Below are 21,080 nucleotides of genomic sequence, written 5' to 3'. Positions count from 1 at the left end.
AGAGGAGCAGGAGGGTGCATGTGCAGCTGAGCCATTCCTGGGGAGCACAGGGCTCGGGGCTCCCTGCTGTCCCAGGGCAGCCCAGAGGCCAGGCTGTGCCTGTGCCACCTCTGGGCAAGTGGCTCAGGGTTTTGCCCTGGCCTGCCTCAGTGTCTGCCAGCCAGGAGCATGTTTCCCTGTGCAGCTTTATAGACATTTCCAGGAAATGTGTCCCGTGAAATATGGAGCTTCAGATGCTTTAGATTGCATCTCTGCCTCTGTTACATTTTGTATGTCCATTTTGCTGGCCTGACTGACAGCAGTGGTCCCAAGGAGGTTACCTTGGGATCTGTAGTTTCCCTGCCAACATCCCAAATTCTTTTACCTTCCAAGGCCCTCCTTTCACAGAGTTGCTATCTAAGTCTCCTTTTTTATTATTATGCTGACCATTCTGCAGGGGCAAAAAATCCTGATTTAAGACATTGCTTTTTTTCTACTGCATTGCCACTTAATTTATCCTCTGTGAAGCTGTTGTATAGAATTGCAACTAGAAAATCAGCCTTTAGTTAGCCTGGCCTGAAAGTGGCCCAATCTCATACAGTTTAGAATGAAAATCCTTGGGGAAAATGAAATATCTAGTGTCAAGAACACAGTTCACACTTGGGTAACACTCCTGCACTCCTGCAATGCTCAGATTTTCTTTGAATGTCCTCTGAAATATTCCAACAAAGAGAAGACAATGTTGGTCTAAATGCATCCAGGTATTAGAACCTGGGGCTTCTTTCAGGAACTGGAAAGATGATGTTTACTACAATCAGCATAATAAGGGCAGATAAGAATCTCTGTCAAGAGCAATCATCATCTCTGCCCTTCTCTATCACACACAGAGGCTCTCCAGCATGCAGGGGCTGGGGCCTTCATCAAGCAGCAGGTTTCAGTCTGCTGGCCAACAGAGTCAAGTCATGTCTGCTGCCAGTAGCCCATCCCTTGGGAGAGGGTCTAGGCATTGTACCTTGCTGCTCTCAATCCCAATCTCTGTGTCTTGAGAGCTCTGCACTCTGGAACCTGTCTTGCCTGTTGCCCAGCATTGTGTTTTTGGGGACTTGAAGTCTGTCAGAGGTATACAGGAACCTTTGCTTCCATTTCCAGGCCTCCCACTGAGCCAGGCCAAGGAGACAGATCATCCCACCAGTCCTGGTCCTACGAGGGACAAAGAGCTGAGGGATGCCTTTGGAAAGGTAAGGGATAAGGACAGGCATGAGTGAACTTCCTTTCCAGTGGCTGTTTAGTGCTTGGCCCAAAATGTCACTGAAAATCATCATCTTCCACTCTTGGGGAATGGGGATTCCCTTGGGAATACATTGGACAGCTACAGAACCATTGCTTGGTGTCCGGTTTATCTCGGCTGTTTGAGGGGCCTGAAAAGCCCGGGGGTGGCCTTGGGCAGCCCGCGTATCGAAGGACGAGAAGAGGCTTCAGTTGTTCTTTCTGGTTTTATGTTTATTAATTGTTTATCTAAAAAATGTTCTTTCAGCCTAACAAAGATCCGCTCAGCAGTCAGCCATGGGCACACTGTGCCGTCCCACGGACCGCCACGTATCTTTATACCCCTAGTTACGTATACAATATTTATCATTTTTCCCCAATACCATCTATTCTTATAACTCGGTGTACTCTTAGTAATAACCAATCCAAAGGTGCCACCGTGGCCAAAGAAGATGGAGGAGAGGAGGAAGAAGAAGGAGGGCAGGACACACCCCAATTCCTCCATCTTGCTCCTCTAAACCCCCCTGTACATAAATCCTAAACCCTGTTTCTTACCCTCTAATTAGCTAATCTTTTCACCCTTCACCCCGGTGAGGCCCTCTTATCTTCATAAAGGTGTCGTCTCCTGTGTAGGGTCAAAGTCCTGCCACCAGACACTTCTGGCAACATTCCAGGACTCCCGGGCCCCCCAAGGGTGGTCTCGGGGGCCTTGCATCCCAGGACTCAAATCCTGAGATCCCACAGCTTGGCTATTTCCAGTGGTGCCAAGATTCTTGGTTTGGAGATGGTGCTAAGGTCATGTCAGAAGCATTCTTTATGTGCAAAGGCTGTTTTAGAGAAGTTCTAAGTGACAGAGCAAGCTACACATCAGTGAATGTGGGCAAAGTGCATCCTTGGAAGCAGAGAGGCAAAGATTCTAATGTTGGGTGCAAGCAAGGCTGCAAAAGAAAATGGGAGAGGTTGATTTTTCCTGGTTACCTTTGTGGCTGTATCTCACAGCCCTCTCATTCTCAAGTTTTCTGCTCATGAACATCAATGCTTCTGCAACTTGTTTTCACATGACTCCTCCTTTTGGTCTCCTGATCTCAGAGACCAAGTCCTTCAGAGTCCTTCAGAGCTGAGTCCTTCAGAAGCCAGGAAGTGAGAAACAGATGCAATTCCTGGCCATGAGTGTTAAGCAACAGCTCATTAGCCCTCCTTGCTGGGTATTGCACATGGTTTTTATTCTCCTGCCATGGCCTGTAGGAACTGAACTGCCTGCTCCCTAGCCATGTCAGCTCTTCCTCTGCCTTGGAGCACTCCTATGACTTTCATGCTTCAAGCAGGGCTTCCTGACATTGATTGCAGTTGCAGCAGTGTAAGGTTGTGGCACTAAAGTGTTCCACCTCACTGTGTGTAATTGCCAAGGTGAGGACAGGAGACATTCCTGTGAAACTGTTGGAATGTGGATGGAGCTGCATTGAAGCCTAGGGCACTCTGTGGACTCTGTGCTCCTGATGAGATGTTGTGTGTGGTTTGTGTATTTCTGCTTACAGTCTATGATGTATTTCCATTGCACCCAGATCCGTGCTGCTTTGTGCATGTTGGCTCAAAAGAACTTGGGGCGGAAGGACGCAGAGCTTTTGGAGAGAGAGATGAAGAAAAGGAGACAAAGGAAAACATCATTGCCACCTATTCCTGAGACAGTCAAGCGTGGGCATGCAGCTGAAGCAAGTAAGTAGTGGCTACACTTGTGGTGGTCCTTTTTGACCACTTGCTTGCCCTTTGCACAGTTTTGCAGTCAGACTGGGGAGCTGTTCAGCTTGCATCTGAGTGGAAGCTTGCTTGGGATTTTGTGGTAGTGTGTTGCTAAGTTTCTTGTGTTATTCCCCCAATTTATGTATTGTTCTCCCCTATTATGTGTAAAATGGTTTCGTTCCCCCAGTTCTTCCCGCCACTGCTAGCCTGTCAGCTAAGTTGCTATAGCAACTGCTATTCATAGTTGCCGATATGTAATTGCTTCTCCCCTTGGTTTCCCTTATAAGTGAAAGTTGTTTCCTCCCTGTCCAGTCAATCACTCCCTTCCTCCTCCCAGGTTTCGAGAACCTTCTCCTCTCTAGAGATGGTGGTTGGCTGGGGCCCCAGGACACCTCCTTTACCTTTTGATTATTGGTCTCCATGGAGTGTCAGTTCTGTGAAGTTCATCCCCTCACCTTTCCTGATTGGCTCTGTCTGTACCCACCCCCTTGCTTTATAATCCTGTTTGCACCCCCTATGAAAAAAACTTTTTCCCGGATGGTTTCCCGGTGTTTGGATGCGGCATCACCGTCAATAAACCGATGTTTAACCCCCGGGAAATGGTCAGTTCCGTTCCTCTCATATACCAGCGAGGTACGCCAGTCCGCAGCCAGCACAGCCCGAGGCCATCAGGCTCCGAAGGGTGCTGGCCAGGAATTGCAGAGGGGCGTCGGCCTTTCGCCCTCAGCTAGTCAGACTCTAAACTTCGGGCCACATACGATCCTTTCTGCAGATGGCGCCCACGCGGGGGCTTTACCGTACCCCGCGGACTGGACTTTAAATCTACTAGCCGTCAGACTTCCTCCGGTGTCAGTGGACTAATCCGCCTGAACTTTTCGTTTGCAACGCTCTTTGATTAGGTGAACCCCGGACTCGGTTCCTCCCCTGCCCTTTTAATTTTCCCTGGGAGCTCTACGAGGGGGACTGCCGTCTGCCGCCTTTCGCGCTCGCGGTGCCCCGGCACGGTGACGCCAGGCCCAGCAGCGGGGCTCTCGGCGCGGCGCTGACTGGTTGCGGCGGGCTCTTTCAGCGCAGGGCGGTTTTTCCGCGCGGTTTGCCGTGGTGGGGTCGCTACACCCCCCACGATCATGGGTGTGGGTCAGAGCAAAACCCAAAAAGGAGTTTTTTTTGTAGTTAAGGGTTTGTTACTTGGAAGAGGTTTTACTGCCCCCAAGAAAGAGTTGATAGTGTTGATTAGATGGGTATTTTTACATTTCCCTGAAGTTTCCCCAGAGGTTGCGAAAGAGCCGCGCTTTTGGGCAGCCGTTGTGGCCAAATTAGACCAACAGGTTAACGCTGGGGAACCCCGGTTGTCTAACGTGGCATACTGGGCAAGCAAAGTATTAACTTCGCTGCGCCCAGCCGGGAGTTCAAGAAAGGATCTTTCTTCTTCTAGTTTGTTCCCTAGTTCTCCCAGTTCCCGCATCCTTACCCCCCAGCCCTCACCCTCTTCACACAGGCAGGAGCCCTCGAAAGGGATTTTAAAGGCCAACAAAAAGCAGGGAAACCATTCTGCCCCTGCTCCCTCTCGACCTGCTGAGCCTCCCCGTCCGAGGAGCCCTGCCCAAGTTCCTCCATCCTCCCCTTCTACCCCAGTTCCCAAGTCCCCAGTTTCAACCCCTAAGTTTGTTCCGCTTAGTAATGAAATTCTACAAAGTAGCCCCTTTACTGTCCAAGATGGCGGGGACCACGCGGTCTCTGCCGCCAGAGCTCTTTCTTCTTCCGCTAACCCGTTCCTCCCAAGCACCAACCCCTTCCTTCACCCTGACCACACTCCTTGCTCAGTTACTCCTCTCTCATACCCTCCCTCCGTCCCGCTCACTCCTCAGCACTCCGCCCCACCTTCAGCTCCTCCTCAAACCCCTCCCCCGGTTCAGCCCCCCACTCCCTTCCCCCCCGCTCCGTTTTCGTTTTTCCCTCCGCCTCCGAACGCCGTCCGGGGGGCGGACAAGGGTACTTTGCCGCGCCCACTCCCTTGCCTTACGTCAGCTCCAAACCCCGCCTCAACCTCCTTCAGTTTCGGTTCCCACGCCACCCCCCCCAGCTCTCACGCTTTGTGTTCAGAGGAGGGGGGGGGGGAAAGCCGAAAACTGGAGCAAGCTCCCATATTAGAAGCCGCCCCGGTAACATATCATATAAGAGAAAGAAGAAATGCACGGGCACAGTGGGTGCCTTTAGCACAGGTCCAAATAAAGGAGCTATGCAAAGCTCAGAAAGATTACTCCCGGGAGTCAGAATTCTTCCGGGGTTTGCTACACAATACCCTTGCTCAGGGAGATTTGGTACCGACGGATTTAAGGTCCCTCTTCTCTAGCCTGCTCAGACCCATGGAATTTAGAGTCTGGGTGAGGGAATGGAGGAGGGAAATAGTGGAAGTACTCCCAAGTTTTTGGGGGAACCTTACACTGTCCCATGACGCAGATGGTCAGTTAATTACCCAAGAACATCTTTTGGGTGAAGGACAGTGGGCTGAAGGGGCAAATCAAGCTAAAGCCTTATTCCCATCCCAGCTAGTAGAGACGGCCCGGGCAGCTGAGCGGGCCTTCTTTAAGTTAGAGGTAGTTACCTCCCAATGGGAAGATGCTGAGGTTTTGCAAGGAGCGCAAGAGCCATACATGGAATTTATCGAACGTCTATACAGATATGTGGAAGCGCAAGCGTTCGGAGAGGATGACAGGGAAAAAATGCTTGAGCAGATGGCTTATAGCAATGCCAACGCTGACTGCCGCAAGGCTATAAAAACTCTCCCTCGAAGTCCTAAGCCCACAGTAGAAGCCATGATAGATGTCGTAGTGCGTCAAGTCTCCCTGGCCCCAAGGCCTAAGAGAACATCTGTGCATTTTGCTGAATGCCCCGAGCAAGACTTCATAGAGGCTGAAGCTTCCCCCGTGGCCGGTCCTTCTACTTCTGAGTCCGGCAGGAGGACATCAGCAACCCATCCCTGCCATCTCTGTGGCAAGGTGGGGCATTGGATGCCTCAGTGTCCCATGCGCCAAGACTACATGGAATGGAGGCGGAAGCAAGATAGGAAGAAGACAGAGGAAAAAGACCATCCAAATGAGTCAAGCACCTCATCCCGAAGCAGAGGATGCAGAAGGAAGCTGAGTCACAAGTTCAGGCGTGCTCGCGGTGACGGAGAAAACCCTCCCAAACACCATCAGTTTCCTCAGATGTTTACTTCCTCCCCAATGCTGAGACTGCTGCTCCTACCCCTCTCGTCACTGAACTACCTCTGGTTTATTAATCCCAACCTCCTTCCCCCATTTCTTCTTCTTCTCCCGAACTGGATTTATTATTTGGGGCAGAACCATCTGTTTAAGTATTTTGCGTTTAACTGTTCACCTTTTGTCTTTTAGTACATTTCCCCAACTCACTTTTGATTTTCATCCTCCTAATTTGCAAGCTAGTCCGGAGGAAACTGACTGCGCCGAGTGCCACTGTCCCTTGCAATGTTCAGAAGACAAAGACACTCGTCATGACCAGCTGCGAGTTCCTGCATTCTAAGCTTAATTTGGACTTTTCTCTTCATTTTAATTTTTATTTGGTAAAAAACGGGGAGATGTGGTAGTGTGTTGCTAAGTTTCTTGTGTTATTCCCCCAATTTATGTATTGTTCTCCCCTATTATGTGTAAAATGGTTTCGTTCCCCCAGTTCTTCCCGCCACTGCTAGCCTGTCAGCTAAGTTGCTATAGCAACTGCTATTCATAGTTGCCGATATGTAATTGCTTCTCCCCTTGGTTTCCCTTATAAGTGAAAGTTGTTTCCTCCCTGTCCAGTCAATCACTCCCTTCCTCCTCCCAGGTTTCGAGAACCTTCTCCTCTCTAGAGATGGTGGTTGGCTGGGGCCCCAGGACACCTCCTTTACCTTTTGATTATTGGTCTCCATGGAGTGTCAGTTCTGTGAAGTTCATCCCCTCACCTTTCCTGATTGGCTCTGTCTGTACCCACCCCCTTGCTTTATAATCCTGTTTGCACCCCCTATGAAAAAAACTTTTTCCCGGATGGTTTCCCGGTGTTTGGATGCGGCATCACCGTCAATAAACCGATGTTTAACCCCCGGGAAATGGTCAGTTCCGTTCCTCTCATATACCAGCGAGGTACGCCAGTCCGCAGCCAGCACAGCCCGAGGCCATCAGGCTCCGAAGGGTGCTGGCCAGGAATTGCAGAGGGGCGTCGGCCTTTCGCCCTCAGCTAGTCAGACTCTAAACTTCGGGCCACATACGATCCTTTCTGCAGATGGCGCCCACGCGGGGGCTTTACCGTACCCCGCGGACTGGACTTTAAATCTACTAGCCGTCAGACTTCCTCCGGTGTCAGTGGACTAATCCGCCTGAACTTTTCGTTTGCAACGCTCTTTGATTAGGTGAACCCCGGACTCGGTTCCTCCCCTGCCCTTTTAATTTTCCCTGGGAGCTCTACGAGGGGGACTGCCGTCTGCCGCCTTTCGCGCTCGCGGTGCCCCGGCACGGTGACGCCAGGCCCAGCAGCGGGGCTCTCGGCGCGGCGCTGACTGGTTGCGGCGGGCTCTTTCAGCGCAGGGCGGTTTTTCCGCGCGGTTTGCCGTGGTGGGGTCGCTACACCCCCCACGATCATGGGTGTGGGTCAGAGCAAAACCCAAAAAGGAGTTTTTTTTGTAGTTAAGGGTTTGTTACTTGGAAGAGGTTTTACTGCCCCCAAGAAAGAGTTGATAGTGTTGATTAGATGGGTATTTTTACATTTCCCTGAAGTTTCCCCAGAGGTTGCGAAAGAGCCGCGCTTTTGGGCAGCCGTTGTGGCCAAATTAGACCAACAGGTTAACGCTGGGGAACCCCGGTTGTCTAACGTGGCATACTGGGCAAGCAAAGTATTAACTTCGCTGCGCCCAGCCGGGAGTTCAAGAAAGGATCTTTCTTCTTCTAGTTTGTTCCCTAGTTCTCCCAGTTCCCGCATCCTTACCCCCCAGCCCTCACCCTCTTCACACAGGCAGGAGCCCTCGAAAGGGATTTTAAAGGCCAACAAAAAGCAGGGAAACCATTCTGCCCCTGCTCCCTCTCGACCTGCTGAGCCTCCCCGTCCGAGGAGCCCTGCCCAAGTTCCTCCATCCTCCCCTTCTACCCCAGTTCCCAAGTCCCCAGTTTCAACCCCTAAGTTTGTTCCGCTTAGTAATGAAATTCTACAAAGTAGCCCCTTTACTGTCCAAGATGGCGGGGACCACGCGGTCTCTGCCGCCAGAGCTCTTTCTTCTTCCGCTAACCCGTTCCTCCCAAGCACCAACCCCTTCCTTCACCCTGACCACACTCCTTGCTCAGTTACTCCTCTCTCATACCCTCCCTCCGTCCCGCTCACTCCTCAGCACTCCGCCCCACCTTCAGCTCCTCCTCAAACCCCTCCCCCGGTTCAGCCCCCCACTCCCTTCCCCCCCGCTCCGTTTTCGTTTTTCCCTCCGCCTCCGAACGCCGTCCGGGGGGCGGACAAGGGTACTTTGCCGCGCCCACTCCCTTGCCTTACGTCAGCTCCAAACCCCGCCTCAACCTCCTTCAGTTTCGGTTCCCACGCCACCCCCCCCAGCTCTCACGCTTTGTGTTCAGAGGAGGGGGGGGGGGAAAGCCGAAAACTGGAGCAAGCTCCCATATTAGAAGCCGCCCCGGTAACATATCATATAAGAGAAAGAAGAAATGCACGGGCACAGTGGGTGCCTTTAGCACAGGTCCAAATAAAGGAGCTATGCAAAGCTCAGAAAGATTACTCCCGGGAGTCAGAATTCTTCCGGGGTTTGCTACACAATACCCTTGCTCAGGGAGATTTGGTACCGACGGATTTAAGGTCCCTCTTCTCTAGCCTGCTCAGACCCATGGAATTTAGAGTCTGGGTGAGGGAATGGAGGAGGGAAATAGTGGAAGTACTCCCAAGTTTTTGGGGGAACCTTACACTGTCCCATGACGCAGATGGTCAGTTAATTACCCAAGAACATCTTTTGGGTGAAGGACAGTGGGCTGAAGGGGCAAATCAAGCTAAAGCCTTATTCCCATCCCAGCTAGTAGAGACGGCCCGGGCAGCTGAGCGGGCCTTCTTTAAGTTAGAGGTAGTTACCTCCCAATGGGAAGATGCTGAGGTTTTGCAAGGAGCGCAAGAGCCATACATGGAATTTATCGAACGTCTATACAGATATGTGGAAGCGCAAGCGTTCGGAGAGGATGACAGGGAAAAAATGCTTGAGCAGATGGCTTATAGCAATGCCAACGCTGACTGCCGCAAGGCTATAAAAACTCTCCCTCGAAGTCCTAAGCCCACAGTAGAAGCCATGATAGATGTCGTAGTGCGTCAAGTCTCCCTGGCCCCAAGGCCTAAGAGAACATCTGTGCATTTTGCTGAATGCCCCGAGCAAGACTTCATAGAGGCTGAAGCTTCCCCCGTGGCCGGTCCTTCTACTTCTGAGTCCGGCAGGAGGACATCAGCAACCCATCCCTGCCATCTCTGTGGCAAGGTGGGGCATTGGATGCCTCAGTGTCCCATGCGCCAAGACTACATGGAATGGAGGCGGAAGCAAGATAGGAAGAAGACAGAGGAAAAAGACCATCCAAATGAGTCAAGCACCTCATCCCGAAGCAGAGGATGCAGAAGGAAGCTGAGTCACAAGTTCAGGCGTGCTCGCGGTGACGGAGAAAACCCTCCCAAACACCATCAGTTTCCTCAGATGTTTACTTCCTCCCCAATGCTGAGACTGCTGCTCCTACCCCTCTCGTCACTGAACTACCTCTGGTTTATTAATCCCAACCTCCTTCCCCCATTTCTTCTTCTTCTCCCGAACTGGATTTATTATTTGGGGCAGAACCATCTGTTTAAGTATTTTGCGTTTAACTGTTCACCTTTTGTCTTTTAGTACATTTCCCCAACTCACTTTTGATTTTCATCCTCCTAATTTGCAAGCTAGTCCGGAGGAAACTGACTGCGCCGAGTGCCACTGTCCCTTGCAATGTTCAGAAGACAAAGACACTCGTCATGACCAGCTGCGAGTTCCTGCATTCTAAGCTTAATTTGGACTTTTCTCTTCATTTTAATTTTTATTTGGTAAAAAACGGGGAGATGTGGTAGTGTGTTGCTAAGTTTCTTGTGTTATTCCCCCAATTTATGTATTGTTCTCCCCTATTATGTGTAAAATGGTTTCGTTCCCCCAGTTCTTCCCGCCACTGCTAGCCTGTCAGCTAAGTTGCTATAGCAACTGCTATTCATAGTTGCCGATATGTAATTGCTTCTCCCCTTGGTTTCCCTTATAAGTGAAAGTTGTTTCCTCCCTGTCCAGTCAATCACTCCCTTCCTCCTCCCAGGTTTCGAGAACCTTCTCCTCTCTAGAGATGGTGGTTGGCTGGGGCCCCAGGACACCTCCTTTACCTTTTGATTATTGGTCTCCATGGAGTGTCAGTTCTGTGAAGTTCATCCCCTCACCTTTCCTGATTGGCTCTGTCTGTACCCACCCCCTTGCTTTATAATCCTGTTTGCACCCCCTATGAAAAAAACTTTTTCCCGGATGGTTTCCCGGTGTTTGGATGCGGCATCACCGTCAATAAACCGATGTTTAACCCCCGGGAAATGGTCAGTTCCGTTCCTCTCATATACCAGCGAGGTACGCCAGTCCGCAGCCAGCACAGCCCGAGGCCATCAGGCTCCGAAGGGTGCTGGCCAGGAATTGCAGAGGGGCGTCGGCCTTTCGCCCTCAGCTAGTCAGACTCTAAACTTCGGGCCACATACGATCCTTTCTGCAGGATTTAATTCTGTTTCCCAAAGAAAAATACAGAGGCATGAAGTGTCTTGCCCACGGCCTCACTGAGTCAGTAACAGAATATCAGCTTCCCTCCTTCACCTCTAAAGTCTTTCAGAGAAGAAAATTCTGTCTTGCAAAGTACACTGGGGCTTCAGACTCTCTCCTGGAGAGCAGCCTCCAGGGAAGGGGAGTCCAAAAGAATGCTTTTCAACCAGGCTGCAGCCTGGAAGAAACAAAATTCAGCTCCTTGTAATGAAAACACCAGAGATCCTTCTGCCACTCCCTGCTGAGGAGCTGGCACTGTAGGGCTGTGCTGAAGCCCCAGCCAGGGCTTCTGTTGCAGCCCCAGGAGCAGCAGCAGAAGTTGTGGATCCTGAGTGGATCCCGGCTGAGGGGCTCTGCCTGCAGGGCTGTGAGCGCTGCCCGAGGGCGGCAGCGGGGCCCTGAGGAGGCAGCACTCAGCCCAAGGGCAGCATGCAGGGTTATCTGCACTTTCCTTTGGCAACTGCCCCGCCAGCCTCTGGAACAGGAGAACAAAGGCAAAGCAATGCTGGGTTTCCTTGTTTCTTAGGGGAAGCATCACTGCAATTTGGTTTTAAGCTAGAATAAGGTAGATTTAGATTAGACATAAGGGAGAATTTTTTTTATAATGAAGGGGATGAAAAGCTGGAAGGTTTTCCCAGAGAAACTGTTGTTGGTCCATCCTTGAAGGTGTTCAAGGCCAGCTTACATGGGGCTCTGAGGAACCTGATCAGGATGAAGATGTCCCTTCTCACAGGGGTTGGACTAGATGATGTTTAAGGGTGCCTTCCTACCCAAACTCTTCTAAGATTCTGTGATCATTGTCCCATGTTAGTGTTATACTTGATATAAAGTGGTATTGCATTGTTATACTTGAAGTTCTTTGGGGTAACAAGCAGATGTTACCCAGCTCCAGCAAGTTTTCTGATCCTTTCCATTGTCACCCTGTCCAGCACTCTCCCCTTACAAGCTCCTCTTTGGTCCCTGCAGCCGTCAGCCTACCACCTATTGATGGCACAGCTTCTAGAGGGCATAGAAAACACCCTGGTAGTGCCTTGAAGGAGAAGGTCTTGAGGAAGCAGGACAACGTGCCCTTACTGCCCAATTCACCCATCATCCATGGGGATGGCAGCTTCCCATGCAGCTCCTCAGGTAAGCCTGCTCCATGGCAGCTTTTCCCACTTGGGTTTTTCCTTGCACAAGGAGCACAAACTGCCTCCTGCCTCAGCCAGCACTGCTGGGATCTTGGCTCCATAGTCTGTCCTGAGAATGAACAGCAAATCTACTTTTGAGTTACTCCAGCTTGGACGTACTGGAGCAGTTGGTTCTTAGAGATCCATTGGAAAGTTGAACTGAATAAAGTCGTGGTAAAGGCCTAAGCTCTGGCTTTTGCCCATCCTAAGAGTCCAAACTACAGCACTGGTGCCAGGAGGCAGCTGTGACTGCAGGGATGAGCTGCAGGGCAGTCTGCTGCTGTGCTCACTGTGCTCCTATGAGAACCACCACGATCAGTTGTTCACTCACCATCTGGGCCCTGTGCTGGTGCTGCTGTCCAGTTCTGCAGCCAGCTGTTCTGCTCTCCAGCAAGGGCTGTCTCTGCAGGACAGTCAGTGGCTTGGTGCAGTCGTGCTGCTGCTGCTTCCAGAAGTGCCCAATGGCTCCTCACTGCAGCCACCCCACAGCCTGCAGTGCCAAGAGGGAACAAGCAGTGCCTCCTGTGTCAGCCAGCAAATACAGCACCCCTGTGCAGCAGATGGCAGCCAGGAGGGGCTGCCTGCTCCTCCCAGGCTGTTTGCTGCCTGCAGCAAATGGACAGCAGAGAGTCCCTAGTGGCTCTTGTCCCTCCTTTGTGGGTAGCCCTTGCCTGTGCTGTGATCCCAAGTAGGGTGAGATAAGAAGAAGGGAGCTAGGAGTGATACTTGAATGCTCTTCTCTAGTGATGCTACTTCCATGTTCAGAATTGACCAGAACTAGCCTGTACTGGTTTAGGGCAAATTTGTTAAAGAATCTGCAAAGGAGGGCCCCTCCAGAAAGCGAAACCCACACGGCCCCTCCCCCCAACCGGTTCGGGAAAAAATTCCTCGGAGAGAGGTGGAAAGAACCTGTTTATTTGACTGGCCCCGCACCCCCCAGCACACAAAATGAACAATACCCGATGACACCGCTCTGAGAAAGATGGCAAAATCAGAAAGTCTCTTTCGGGGGGGTGGTTGCTCTGTTCTCAGTCCCTCCGGCGCTGGGGCAGCTGCTGCAGCCGAACCTTCGGTGTTTCCGGGTCCCAGTCCAGAGCAGGTTCGAGATGGTCACAGGAACAGGAGAGGAGAAACAGTCCAGGAAGCAATGTGGACTGTTTAGCTAGAACTAGCTAATAAGCAGAGGCAGAAAGCAGAGCAGAAGCAAGAGCAGAAAAAGAGAGCAAGCAAAAGCAGCAAGCTGAAGCTGGAAGTGAAAAAAACAGCCTTATGTACCGCTTTCCTCTGTGTCCCTGATAAGAGAAACCCAAACAAAACTTCCACTCTTCAGAGCCGGTCTTAAAGGCACAGAACAGATGAATGGGGATATACAAGCATCATAACGTCACCCCAGGACATAGCCTGACGTGGCTCTCCATTCACAGTGAATCTAGATGTGTGTGTCTACATCACTGGTGTCAGTGGCTGAGGTACCTCAGTGACATCCAGATTAGCTCCCCTCTGAATATTTTTGAAGTTGTCATTCCTCCATACTTTGTGAGAACATGCAAGGTAGCACAAAAACCCTACAGAGTCCAGAGCAGTTCATCTAGATTCTGTGCAATATTTATACTCCATCCTTATAAACATGTCAAATGTTTTAATCTACACGTTAGAAAATGAGCTTTTGAGTGCACAACATGAAATTTTTGATTGACAGTGCTTTTGATGACAAATGGGTTTCATAAGGAATGCATTTATCACCAGATTTTTCTCATACCTTGTAAAATTTTTTTCCTTACAAAAAAATTCAATTAAGGCAAGCCCAGGTCAACTGATTAACAAGAGAGTGCATCTGCCAACAACGTGGATCTGTATTTGCATATTTTTATCCTCAGAGTACATTTGGAAGGCTTTTTTATCAACTGTCTAGTCTGAAAAATTGCATTTTTACACAAGAGAAAGCTTAGAAACTGCTGAGTTTACAAACATGTCCATTAGATGGCAAATAAATTTCACCTCAGCATCCTTGAAATACAGGCAGTGTGTACCTCTGAAAAAAGTTCATGATGCTTGGAAAGAGCAAAATCCATAAAGTACTCCTTCCCAATAGCAGGCTAAAATGTGTGTGCACTCAGCTGCCTCTGTCTAGAATATTTGCAGTCAATGGGAACAGAGGCGCTCTCAGGTGGGAAGGGTCAGGTGTGGCTGTTCCCTGGCAGCTGCTCCGTGGGGATTGAACCGGGCCCAGCGGGGCTGGGTTGTTCACTCTTGGCTTGGTGCTGTCTCCAGGCAGCTGCAGGGCTCTCCCCAGGGAGCTGCAGAGTGCCCCTGTCCTCAGGCTGGGGGCAATCAGGGCGCTGAGACAAGAGGGGCACCTGAGGGGTTCCCTCGTGGGCAGCCAGTGCTGCTGGTCAGCGCTGCCTCGCAGGGAGCGGGAGCTCTGTGGCCACAGGAACTGCCGCTGGCTGTGGCACCTGTGGCACTGGGGAGCTGGCGCTGCGAGGCAATTGTCAGCTTCAGCCTGGAGCTGGGCCTGGCTGGGGGCGGCTGGGAGCAAGCAAGAAGCCCCAGGAGCCAGAGAGCAGGGAAGCCTCTGAGCCAGTGCCAGTTTGTGCCACACGGAGCCCTGGCTGGGAGATGGGGCTGAGGCCGCTCCATGGCGGGGCCTTGCCCGGGGCTGCAGCGCCCATGGCCAACCCTCTCCTCACAGTGACCTCGCAGACGGCCCCTGGGGCCAGGCGCCGAGAGGAGCCACTCCGTGGGCGTGGGCAGAAGGACAGAGCCTCTGCAGACCCTCAGCAGTCCTTGCAGGAGGCACTCTCCTTTCTGGGCAGCGATGACTGGTAAGAAAGGCCCCGTTCCCTCTGTGACCTCTCAGTGTGAAGGTCGGTCAGAAGCGTGTCTTGCTTGTGCCTCGGAGCCCCGAGAGCCCAGAGGGCCAAAGGGCACTGGTGAAACCACTCCAGAGTAGAGAGAGGATGAAGATTGGAGAGCAGCCTTTTCTTGGCCTTTCTCTGCAGCAGTGCTGCAGCTGCAGCAGCTCTGTGCTGTTTCCTTGCTTTGCCTGCTGCTCCATGGAGCTGCAAAGGAAACCTTGAGGGAAGAGAGAAAGCTCTGGAAGGAGTTGATTTGCTGGCTAAAGGCAAATCAGGCAGAAGGCAAATCAGGCAGAAGCAGGATGGCAGAAGTTTTGAGTGTAGAGATTTGGGTGCCTTGGGCCACCGGCCCAGTGGGACTGAGTAGGATCCTCTCTGCTCCCACTGCTGACAGCAATGGCAGGTGACAGGGTCTCCCCATGACCTCCTGCATGGCAGTTCCAGAAGCAGTTCCAGGGAACTCCTTCTTCTGAGAAATGGACTGAGCTGTGCTTTCAAGTTCCTCAGCCTGCCATTACTCCTGAAGGGCTCAATGGCAGAAGAGAAGGAAGAAGAAAGGAAATCCTCTAGGTATTTTGCACTTTTGGAATTCAACTTCTTCCTACTCACTGCTTCATATGGACCTGAGATGTTTTGCCAATACTCACCATGTGTCCCAAAATTATACACAGCCAGAGGTGATAACTGTACAAATGTTAGCTGATATTGGTTTTCTTTTTGATGGCTTTTTGGTCACTCTCTGCTGGATGCTTCATTCACACAGGGGCAAGGAATCCATTCCCACTGGGATAAGCATGAAAAATCTGCCACGATGCATCTCCTTGTGCAGTCACCTTTGCTTTGCCCTTTCTCTTCTGCTTTCTCTTCCCCATTTCTCTTTGGTGTCTTGTGAGGTGCAGAGAGCTTCTGCAGGTGTGGGGGGTCCGGATGACACTCAGGTTGCCCATGGGATTGGTCACCAGCCCTGGGCTGGAGCCCTGATGCCTCACAGACCTTCCTGTGGCTGATGGCCTGCACAAAGCAAGTGCTCAGAGACAGAGTTGTTTGCACCTTTTAAATATCCTGTTGCTGTTGTGGGGGTTGTTTTAGGTAGGGGTTTTTGGGAAAAGCCAGAGTTTCCACAGCTGTTGCCCAGGGGTGGAATCTCCTAGGACATCCTGCTGGCTTTTTTGGGGAATGTGTGATGTGGAGTGGAGGGGGTGACAGAGAGGCCTAGATTGTAGAGTGGAAACTCAGCTCCAGAGTGGCAGTGCAGACTCTCCCTGCTGAATGCCTGCTGGGGCTGACAAAGAAGGAAAATGCCCCAATAACAGCCCGGTGGCACTGTGTCTCAGGGACAGGTACAGGGAGGTGACAACAAACAGCAGCACGGCCCGGTCTCACAGCTTCTTGGAAGCAGTGACAGAGGGGCCTCATGTGCCAGAGATTTCAGAAAGACTGTCTTCTGAAATGGCCACTCTGAAACCCCTCTCTTTGCCTCTTGGGTTTGTGTATGCTTTTGACAGCCAACACATCCTGGGGCAACGCGTTCCACAATTTCATTAAGCAATCCATAAAAAGCACCTCCCATTGTTCAACTGAGCTGCCAGCCTGGTCATTTCAGAGGGTGCTGCCTTGGTGGAGAGAAAAATCAATCTTCTGCCTTTCAGGGAGCTGAAGGAGAAGGGACTTTTCACCATCCAACACCTGGCTGGGTCCCATTCAGAGGTCCTGCTTTGTCGACTTCGTGAGGTTTGCTTGGCAGTTACCAGCGAGGTGAGAACATTGTTCTGAATTGCCCCCATACTTCATACATGGTGTGTAGAGTAGGTATGTGCTTGCTCATCTCCAGGTGTGCTCAGGGTCTGCCTTCATTTCTAGTTTTAGACCTGATATTTCCAATGTCTATCAGCTATCTGTAGGATCTGTGGGTACATGCAGCTGTATTTACTGGCAGGTCGGGTATCTGACACTCATCTTTGAGTGTGGTGCCCTTATAATGCAATGTGCAAATGCAGAAACTGAGACACTAATGATGTTGTTTGCCAGAGTCCCAGTCTCTGCCCAAGTTGTAATTCAACACTGTAAATTATTCTGCAGAACTGAACCTGTGTTTTCTGTTTCCTGGCTGAGTGCTTCAACTGCTGGTGTTGCTTTTTTGAACAGGAGCACATGATTCTTTTGTCTTTATGACTTGTGCATTTATTATTTGAAAGCAGCTCTTAATTTAATTTTCTAGTAAAATGGCCTAAAATCAAAGCTCTGGACATTTTAGAAGGGTTAAGCACCCAATGAAATTCTTATTTTAGGCCTGCAGTGAGCAGGTCTGAGGCCAGAAATTGGTGCCAGAGTAAGTGCCTTTCTGTGCTTGTGCTCTCCTGCTCTTCTTGTTCTTTTATGTTCCTCTGGAAACAGTGGGATGTGTGGTCATTTCCTGGGACTTCTGTTGAAGCCAACTGGTTTTCTTTTCAAGGTGATTCTTATGTTTCCCGTCATGACTTCCCCAGGTGACCAACCTCCGGTCCAAGGTGTCCTACTCTGCCGTTGTCACTCTGGGAGAGCTCTTTATGACCTTGAAGAAGGACATGGATGCTGAGGTGGATGAGGTTGCTCGGGTCCTTCTCCAGATGGTGTCCAGCTCGCCAGAATTTGTTCAGAAAGCAGCCAGTCAGACCCTGGGGATCATGGTGGAGCATGTGACTCCTGCACGAGCAATGACTGCTCTCATGGACATGGGAGTGAAGTAAGTTCTTTTCTTTTAGTGATATTCTTCACCTTCGTGTGTGTGGGAGCGAGAAGGGATGAGAGAGAGAATGGGAATGCTGGGAGGGAAGGGTCCTGTATCCTGCATCTTCTGTGGACTCAGTGACTTGATTCTCCAACCAACCTCACTTCTTTCCTCTTGTCACCTATTTCTGCCCTCCTGCAGCCCATTAGTTCTCAGAATCAGAGAAGTGTAGAATATGGGGAGTTGGAAGGGGCCCATCAGGACCATCGAGTCCAGCTCCTGGCCTTGCCCAGAACAGCCCAAGGGTCACACCAAGTGCCTGAGATTCTTGTCCAAATGCTCCTTCAGCCCTGTCAGGCTTGGTGCTGTGACCACTGCCCTGGGGAGCCTGTTCCAGTGCCCAACCACCCTCTGGGTGAAAACCCCTTTTTCCTGATATCCAAACTAAAGCTCCTTTGACTCAGCTTCCTGCTGCTTCCTGGAGTTCTCCCAGTCTGTCAGAGTTTCCTAGATGTGGTGACTGATGGGGAAGTGAAAGTGCCTGCAAAGGCCATGGATAGAGCCTTGTGCTTTTGTGGGAAGAGGGACAATTGCAATTGCAGCTGTGAGCAGTGTTTGGTATTTCACAGTGCTAACCACAGAGGCCCTGGGAAAACCATGTCTCCTCATGATGTCATTAACTTGAAAAATGAGGAGTGTCCTTGCTGGAGTGTGGAGCACATGGGGGACAATCTGCTGGGTGTGGCACAGCCTGCACTGCAGGTGCAGCTCCTGCCAAAGGAGTCTTGTATGACTGTCCTGGCCTCAGAGCTCTGCTTTCTCTTCAAACTGATGTTTCATGTTAGCCTTGAGATGATGAATCACTTTGCAGGCACCTTCACAGGCTGACTGCCATGGGACAGTTGGAGCAAATGCTGCCTTAAATGTTGGTGCTGGGCCTGATAGTTCCCAAGAGACACTCTCTAGAACAGGACAGCCTGGCTAAACTGCCTGCCACCCTTTCCTCAGCTTTGCAATAGGGTAAAACATTCAGATGGATCCATTGCCAAGCCCCACAGAAGAAACAGGCTGCATTGCTGGATATTCTGCAACTTCATGGCCCACAATATGTTTTCCCTGCATTTGTTGTTTTCCAAAGGTCTGCAGATTTGGGGATAAATGGGTGGAAAGAGCCTCAATCCTGCTGCAGCTCTGTGTACTGGGTGCTCTCTGATGGATCAGCATCAATTGTCTCTAATTTCTAAATTATTCATGTCATCTATTTCTTTAATCTTTCTCCGAGTAAATACTGTGAAAGAAATTGAGTATCAGACAGTGCAGGGAGACTGAATTCCTCCCTCTTCCATGCAGGCAGGCCTTGTGTACAGTGCTAACTTGGTGTTTAGCTGAGGCCAGAACCTTCTGCAGGTGTCTGAAGGGGCAGGGAGAGCCCAGGCTCCTTCCCCCAGCAAGGGCAGGGAGCAGCTCTGGCCAAGGCCGGCGCTGCTGCTGCTCCTTGTCCCTGTGCCCAGGGTTTGCTCTCTCCTCCCCAGCAGCCGCCACGCCCCGGTGCGCGAGTGTGCGGCCCAACTGCTCCTGTCCCTGATGGAGAGAATTGGAGTCACCAAGCTCGCAGGCACACCCAGGGCTGAGAGGCTGCCACACGTGGCAGGGAAGCTTGCTCAGGACTGTCACAAGGACACAAGGTAATGATCTTCATTTCACCTCCCAAAACAGGAAAACCGTTTTGTGTCTGGCTATAAAGGTGAAACAACACAAGAGTGGAAACTAAAGGGAATGTGAACTTACCTCACGTTGTGAATAAGGGTCATAAAATCATGGAATATGCTAACTTGGAAGGGACCCATCAGAATCATCGAGTCCAGCTCCTGGCCATGTGCAGTGACCCTAAGAGTCACTCCATGTGCTTGAGAGCATTGTCCAAACTCTTCTTGAGCTCTGTCAGGCTTGGCACTGTGACCACTGCTTGGTCTGGGTTGCCTGGGCAAATGGCTGTACTGGGAAACCTTAGGTTGGCCAGCAAAAAGGAACATAGCCAACTTTTTCCTGTGGCTTGAAGGATTCTTTACTGAGATCAAAAGAGCTCAGATCAGCCAGTCCAACAGTTTTGATTTGCCTTAGGTGCACAACAGAAAGGCAAAGTGTTGGCTAATGTTCATCACTGAAGGATCCCAAACATGCATTTCTCATTAACTTCAGACTATCCTAGAAATATGTCAGGGGTCTTTAGCCAATCTTTTCCGACTTTCTAAACCTGTTCTGAAGATTTCTAGAATGCTGTTATCTATGGCTCAGTGAGCTCCACATTTCTTCTTGAAGAAAACTGTGGTTTCCTAGTGGCAAAATCAACCCAAACCACTAAAATCCCCTTCCTTGATGATGAAATTGCCATTAATAGCTGCCAAGAACACCAGAGCAACTAGCTGTCTCTGTGCATACACATAGTATAAAATAATCGCATGAGGTGTTTTGTCCTGGCTTCCCTGCCAGTTAAAGAAAGGCAAATTATTGTGCAATGGCAGCAAGACACTGCTAACAGGCTCTGACAACAAAGCAGGTGTGTTTTGCTTGGTCACTGGGATCCTTTGATGCCACAGAAGCACACCCTCAGTTTCAGAGTGAAATTATATTTTTCTGTTGCCCCACATTCTCCTCTTGCCTCTTGTGTTCAGCTCTGTACTTCACTGTGCAGTGTCAAGTGAGGTAAATCTCCCTCTTTGCTGAGTAGGTAATGCCTTCTCATGCAGGGATTGCACCTGATGAGTTTAAGGCATCAGCCTCTTCTGTTAACACTTTTCCTGTGTTTTACTTTTGTTTTGTTTCCTTCCTGCCTTCCTTCCTTCCTTAGGCATTATGGACAGGAGATGGTGAAGATGTTGCTCAGTCATCAACAATTTAAAATGCTTCTGAAACAATCTCTTCCCCCCCGTGACCTGGAAGATATTCTGACAAGAATTAAGAAGAAAGTAAGTGCTTGGCAGGAGAAATGTCTCCTTTGTGCAAGTATTGCCACTGCTAATATGAGATCAAACATACCCAATCTGTCTTTAGCTCATTCCTCTTCTGCTGAATCATTTTGCTCCTGGGAATGAGCTGTTAATCCTCAGCCTGTTCATCTGCAGACCACAAAGGAACTGATATTATTAGGGAAAAGGTGGGGTTTTGAATGTTTTCAATATCGGTCACAAAGAGGAAAGGGAAAGAGGAGAAAATGGGTTTACATTTAAGCATAGGCCCCCACCATGCTCTCCCTACTCTGCCCCCTGTAAAGCAATTAAGTGAGAATTGTGCTTCTGAAGATAACAGAGTCTTTGCAAAGGACACTGGAAGTAGTAGTGCCAAGAAAATTTCCAAATTTACAAAAGATGTCCAGGTCAATCCTAGTTACTACAATTACTGTCTGTCTTTTGGGAATACTGCCCTGCTGTCCAGCCCTGTGGAGCTGGAAGAAGCTTGGTGAATTCAGCAGCATCCACTGGAAAATCCTTTGTTTGTTTGATGGGGAGGATTTTATTTTTTTAATCGACCTTACAGAAGGGAGC

General features: G+C 50.4%; 1 protein-coding gene across 1 annotated transcript in view; it reads right to left on the bottom strand.

The window, feature by feature from the left end:
* Window positions 1-7,614, bottom strand: part of LOC141731343 (uncharacterized) — a 143,077-nt gene extending 135,463 nt beyond the window's left edge. Inside the window, exon 1 of the mRNA XM_074555963.1 lies at window positions 7,441-7,614. Coding sequence (XP_074412064.1) covers window positions 7,441-7,614 — 174 coding nt within the window. The remainder of the gene's footprint in view (window positions 1-7,440) is intronic.
* Window positions 7,615-21,080: the final 13,466 nt, after the last annotated feature.

Source organism: Zonotrichia albicollis, chromosome 20, assembly GCF_047830755.1.
Source record: "Zonotrichia albicollis isolate bZonAlb1 chromosome 20, bZonAlb1.hap1, whole genome shotgun sequence".
NCBI classification, from domain to species: Eukaryota; Metazoa; Chordata; class Aves; order Passeriformes; family Passerellidae; genus Zonotrichia; species Zonotrichia albicollis.
This window is presented reverse-complemented; position numbering and strand designations above follow the sequence as displayed.